The sequence below is a fragment of the Aptenodytes patagonicus genome, chromosome 17 (genome assembly GCF_965638725.1).
Source record: "Aptenodytes patagonicus chromosome 17, bAptPat1.pri.cur, whole genome shotgun sequence".
Lineage (NCBI taxonomy): Eukaryota > Metazoa > Chordata > Aves > Sphenisciformes > Spheniscidae > Aptenodytes > Aptenodytes patagonicus.
Window position 1 is genome coordinate 756,015 of NC_134965.1, and position 5,934 is coordinate 761,948.

Below are 5,934 nucleotides of genomic sequence, written 5' to 3' on the forward strand. Positions count from 1 at the left end.
GGACCTCAGCACCTCCCCTTGGCTGGCTGCCCCCACACCAGGCAGCGGTCACAAAAAGGACATTCTCCAGCCCTGGTGTGACTCAGTGCAGCTCTGCGGTGGTGCATCCCTTCCCCACCACAAAGGTTTCCTGGTCCCCACTTCCCAGCTTCATCTGGGAGACCAGGAGGAAACACCAGGTCTGCGCTGACCCTGACGCCGTCTGGGTATTTGTGAACTTTTTGGGGACACACTGAGATCGCCACACCCGCCTGGTCCCCCAGTGCTCCAGCTCTGGCACCCGGGAGCCCAGGGCCAGCCCCAGCTTCTTCCACGCCTCTTGCAAAGGAATGATTTTGGTGTCGTGGACTGCTCACTTCTCGCTCGTCACGGTCCTGTGGGCAGGGAAGTGAGACCTGTGGCCCCAACGGGGAGTGCTGGCCCCATCAGCCCACCTCACCCAGCCTGACTCTGCAATGGCAAGCTCGTGCCTCAGTTTGCCCATCTGTAAGTGAGGGATAGCAATGCTTAAAAGCTTTCTGTGAAGTGCTCAAGGAGCCACTGTATGAAAACAAACCAACATGAGCACTGTTTGATTATTCTCATGTTCAGGAAGACCTGGCTGATTTTATATCCCTTCCCTGCTTCCCGCCACTGCCGGGCCGTGTCCCAGGGTCCCCCTTGCCTCCTGCCACAGCGGGCTGTGCCAGAGCCGCTTTGCAGGGATGCAAAACAGAACCTTGTACCTCACCCCTCCCGCTGAGCTACCTGCCCAGCCTGCAGAGCATTTGGGCTCCTTTGAGAGCTACTCTGGGGCACCCCTCTTCTACCCTGAGGGAAGGGGCATTTCAGGTGTGCTGTTGATTAGCAATTTTCACCATTGTTCCGTAGACACGTTTTCACACTGTCTTTAAGGAATAAAGCCTTGTGCTCATAACGCCTGTCTCCATCACTGAGCTTGGGCATTGATGGACTTCCTCCCTGATGCACAGGCTTCCCCTTCCCACCCACCCCCAGCAGAGTGGTCCTTTTGGGACCCCCAAGCCCTGCTCTCCACAGCCCACACCCCTGGATGCACAGGGGAAGGTGTGGGGACCCAGCCATGGGCCTGCTGTGAGCCCCAGTTCAGGATGGAGCTGGGCCCTGGCTCCCTGTGGAGCACATCGTCCCCCATCTCCTCCTGCCAGGTCTTTGTTCACTCTGCAAGGCTGCTGGCAGGGTGGGCTGTGGGGCAGCACCCCTGGGCCCCAGCCCCTGTGCCTGTAAATCCCACTGACCCGACAGGGCTCTTCCCATCCCAGACCTAAGCGCTAGGATCCCTTCCTTTGCTGCATCCTCCCTCTCCCTCCTCTGCCCCTGTCCTCTGCTCCCAGCCTCACAGCTCCCTGCCTCATTTCTCTCCGCATCTCCTTGCTGCCCCGCTGCCCTCTGCACCGCAGGGTGCCCTCATCCACCCATCAGCACCCACCTCCACTCCCCTACACCTTTCCTCCCCATCTCCAGGGACAGCCACCCTCTTCTGCCTGGGGCTGTGCCGCCTTGTGCGTCATCACCAAGGATTTGGGACCCCCCTCCATCCCTGGGACCCTTGGTATGCCCTCCATCCCTCAGCACCTGGGCAGCATGCAGGCAGGTGCCCTGCCAGGATGCAGGGACAAGATCAGTTCAGGTTGTGGCACCAGCTCTTGGTGCACAGATATCTCGGGGCTCCCTCCGCTGCCTGCTCTCGCTGGGAGGATGCTCTGCCAGCTCAGCCTGGCAGAGCAGGGTCTACCAGGGCTGCAAAGGCCCCTTGCTGACCCTTGTCTCATGGCTGGGGCAGCCCCCTCCTCTCTGGGGACCCTCGTCCTGGGCACTGAGAGTCTCCCCTGCACCCTTGGGCTCTGCGAGGCTTCTGCACCCATTCCCTGCACTGATGCAGGCAGCTGCTGCTGAGAATACAGTCCCAGGCTGCGGAGAGCCCAGAGACGGTGGGTGAGAGCTGTGGCCTTGGCTCCTGTCAGAAATAGAGACTCTGAGGCAGTTAATAAGGAACCGCAATAGGAAAATGCTGGGTAATAAACAGGGAGACCTATGGAGAGGTGGTGATGACCAACGGGAGAATAGGAGACAACCTGAACATTTGCAGACCACCGTGGCACCAACGGGCTTGGGGGGTGTTTTACGGACACTGTATCTCACACTGGTTTGCTTGCCCCCAATTATGGGGGATCATTTGTTGCTAGCAATGAGGGGGGCCTGAGAAATTACTCCCAGGGGTGACGAATAGCTCATTTCATGGTGGAAAATGTCCTGGGAGGTGAAGATTTGACGTGCACAAGCTGCCAGGTGGCAATACTCTTGGCCAAGAGTGATACAAAAGTTTCTGAGCTTTTGCTTCAGACAGCTCTGATGGAGAGAACCCGGAGAGCAAAGGTCCCCGTCCCCCCCTGCAGAGCTTCAGCAGCAGGGAGGTCAGACCCGGCAGTTTCATTCTCTACCCACAAAGATATCAGCTAGTTTTAAATGCAAACCATAGGCTGATAAAGTGCTTTTGTCAGTTTTACTTGGTGCAAAAGACCTCTTGTGCTTTTTTAAACCAAATCCAGGTTTCCTTCCCAAAGCAGCTGAAGAACAGCAGATAATCGGTGCCTGTCTTTTGCAGTAAAACACTAACAGAGCGTACCCAGAGCTGAGCACAGCTCAGGCTGCATCCCCAGAGGAGCCTGTGCTGGGGACGTGGCCCTGGCTGGCCAGCCCCTGAGCCACCCTCCTTCGAGCTCACTGCAGAGACGCCGCTGCACCCCCACCCTGTGATTTCCAGACATCTCTTTGCCAAACCCGCAGTGGCAAATCCAGCGGGTCCAGCTCCACCAGCTCCCGGCCTTGGCCACTGATATGATGGGGGGAAAGGGCCGGGGGAGAGGTCTGGCTCCGCAGCAGCGCAGCGGCTGGGAGGTAACAGCCCAGGGAGGCACTGGAGTCGTGATGGGGCTGCTGCTGCTGCGGTGCTGGGAGCAGGGAGGCGATGCAGAAGGGAAGGTTTTTAGGGCTAAGGAGGCCAAGGCATTTCCAGCTGGGAAGTTGGGGTTCTTCCCCTGCCTCTCCCAAAATGGTTGTAATGGGGTCCTGTCGGCCGTGTTTTTCCAGGCAGGAGGGGAACAACCTCTTCCAGAGCTGACACAGAGAGAAAAAATCTTTATTCTTTGGCACCAGCAAGAGACAGCATTTTGAGAACAAGGCTGAACAATGTGGTTCCACAAAGAGCATCCTGTAAGTAACCAGCATACCACTTCCTCTGCTAAGGAGACAGATCTTACAGCATCTACCGTACCATGGCAAAATTCAGCCAGCTGACTTGAAAGTCAGTCTGGGTTTACGTGACAGCGCACTTACCTAATTTTGACAGACCACTTCCCACAAATATCTCTGGGGATAAAATCCCCCTCCCATTCTAGCAGCGGAGGCACAAGGAAGGGACAGTTTAGCCACATGTCACACAGCAGGCTATGCCAAGATGGGTCTGCAAGGCCAGGAGGTCCCCAGCATCACAGCTGCCCATTAAGGGTGGCTAAACTATCATGGATAAATGACATCTTTGCAAGACAAAAGGAACTTCAGGGGTCCCAAGGTGGCTCAGCAGGTCCTGGTTGCTCAGCAGCAGGATTTTTAGGTCTGTGCCAAGACTCTGCTGGATGGTCTTGCAGGACTTCTCCAGGGCAGAGACCTCTCAGCTCCCAGCGCTCACTGCAGCTCCAGGGTGTTCACGTATTCCTTCACCCACCTGGCATCAGGGTTAGCACAGACCTCCCGGTCCTTCTGGGTGATGAACCTGTCAAGTCAGGCAGGGAGGTGTTACAGCCCCGGAGAGGGAAAAGGACATGAGGGCCTTGGGTCACCTCCTGGGCACATGCTGACCTGCTCTGTGATCAGAGCTAGCTCCCAAGGGGATCATCTCCCCTCCAGGCTCCCATCCCACAAACCCCCAAGCATCAGGGAGCTCCAGAGCCTGCTAAAACCCAGAGGGCAGGGAGAGATCAAGGTCCCCTGGGAGAACCCCCCCATGCTCAGATGTTCCTGGCCATGTTCAGTGTGGAGGTGAGCCTGGATGCAGTGCGCGGGCGGCTGGCAAATCAGGTGCAAGTCTTGCAGGTGGCACATTATGTGCATTGGGCTCATCACCACTGGGAGGTCCTGCTGGCTACGCAGGGACCTCCTTCCCACACCTTATTCCCAGCACCAGGATGGTTCAAGGAGACCAGGGAGACCACTTATTTCTCAGCTGAGGAGGATGAGTGCTCACGTGCTGCACATGGGACCCGTGGTGGCTGCCCCTTCCCTTACTCCAGGTATGGCTCCTCACACCACCATGCTCTTGGCCCCATTGGACGTGAAGCAAAGAGCCCAAAGGCTGGCAGAGCCTTTCCTCAGAGCCCAGAGCAGGAGCTGGTACTTACACAACTGCTGGCTGTGAGCACTTGCTGCTGGTGTAGAAATAATCCTTCACATGACTCTGGGGCAGCTTTCGTAAGGTATAGCTGAAGCAGCACACGGTTGTGTCAGCCCCAACTGGAAGAGATCAGGAAAGCCAGCATGAGTCTATCACTCAATAAACTGCACATTCCCCAGCCGAGAGCATGGGCAGCCATCCCCTTAACCAGCTGTGAAGCCCTCTTCTCTTCCTGTTTCCCCATAAAGTCAGCAAGAAATTGCTGTGAGCACCAAAGCTTAATTAAACTCATTGCTAGGATTGGTTGTTAAATGTTTTGCACTCACTTCCAATGATAAATATCCCTTCAGTCACCCTGGGACCACTCCTAAAGCCCAGCAACAAAATCAGGGGAGAAGAAACCTGAAAACTTTGATACTTATCAGTAAAATTCATCCCTAAGATAAAAGGATGCTAGAAAGGAAGACCAGTCCCAAGAAAGCAGGAGAAGCTATTCACACGTTTCCAACCTTTGCATCTAACTTTTTCCAGTTCTGCTTCAAAATCACTGCCAGTCAGAGCAAAAATCCACCCCAAGAGAGCAGAGGGAGATGCTGTACTCACGTGGAGCAGGAGAGGCCTGAGAAAAGAGGGCAGCAACGAGGATGATGGAGAGGCACACTGCAGAGGCGTTCATTATGGACAGAGATGAGCTGCAAGGGCAGAGGCAGGACCAGAGCAGATTCCTCCTGTGTCTGATGCGAGGTGCTGGCTCAGTCCTTGCTTTTTATAGGGACGGTGGCCAGCCCCGTCAGTCAGATTTCAAGGCAAACACTTGGAGTTTCCAAAGCGTAACAGAGCTGATGTCATGGCACCTTTGCCTCAGAAATGCTGAAAAAAAGGAAGCAGCAGGTCTAGGAAATACCAGAATAGCCTTTGTGTGAGGTGAGATAAGTCTGAGCAAATCAACACCCGCATGTGAGCTATACTGACCAAGACAGGATATGAAACCACCCTTCAGCGGCAGGTTCACACTTAGATTCACCAGCACAACAGCAGTACTCATCAAACTCATCTCAGCATCCTCCCTGAAGGACCAGGAGGACCTCAACTCAGTCTCCTTTTCAAGGACCCAGGCCTTGAGGACAAAGGTGCTCAGACCTTCAAAACAGCTTGAGGACGGTGCAGGTCCAGCTGGGGGGTCCTTGCTTCCATGGTGGATCTGGGACATGCACAAGGTGGATGCAGGGGGTCAGTGCGGGCAGCATGGGCAGCAGGCACGCTTTGAGCTCTGCTGCCTGTGCAGGCAGCAAGGATGCCTGGCACCCTGGAGACTGGTTGTAGATCTGGGCTGGCAGTCTTGGCACCATAAAACACAAAATCCTCAATGCTGTGCTTCCAGTATGGAGCTCAGGACCTCCAAACCTCTCCTAACACACCCCAGCATCAGCCAGTATGGGGAGTGCTTGCCTGGGATGCCCGACTTGATGGTCTGACTCTACAAATACCATCTTCTGCCAGAGACACGGGGCAAACACAAGTGCCAG

At 55.5% G+C, this 5,934-nt stretch overlaps 1 protein-coding gene across 1 annotated transcript; it reads right to left on the reverse strand.

Annotated features, from left to right (window-relative positions):
• Positions 1-3,127: 3,127 nt before the first annotated feature.
• LOC143168297 (C-C motif chemokine 5-like) lies at positions 3,128-5,271 on the reverse strand. The gene is made up of 3 exons (XM_076354600.1): positions 5,012-5,271; positions 4,416-4,527; positions 3,128-3,790 (listed from the first exon to the last, which is right to left on the reverse strand). Exons 1-3 carry the CDS (start codon positions 5,082-5,084, stop codon positions 3,703-3,705), a joined length of 273 nt encoding a protein of 90 aa, XP_076210715.1. The 5' UTR covers positions 5,085-5,271; the 3' UTR covers positions 3,128-3,702.
• Between the last annotated feature and the right edge of the window lie 663 nt (positions 5,272-5,934).

What these genes read in the sequence shown, in the direction of transcription:
- LOC143168297 (XM_076354600.1), bottom strand. Translation starts at nt 5,084, where the DNA reads ATGAACGCCTCTGCAGTGTGCCTCTCCATCATCCTCGTTGCTGCCCTC. An exon ending in TCAGGCCTCTCCTGCTCCAC is followed by an intron (nt 4,528 to 5,011) that starts GTGAGTACAGCA and finishes GATCTCTTCCAG; the next exon opens with TTGGGGCTGACACAACCGTG. An exon ending in TGCTCACAGCCAGCAGTTGT is followed by an intron (nt 3,791 to 4,415) that starts GTAAGTACCAGC and finishes CTGACTTGACAG; the next exon opens with GTTCATCACCCAGAAGGACC.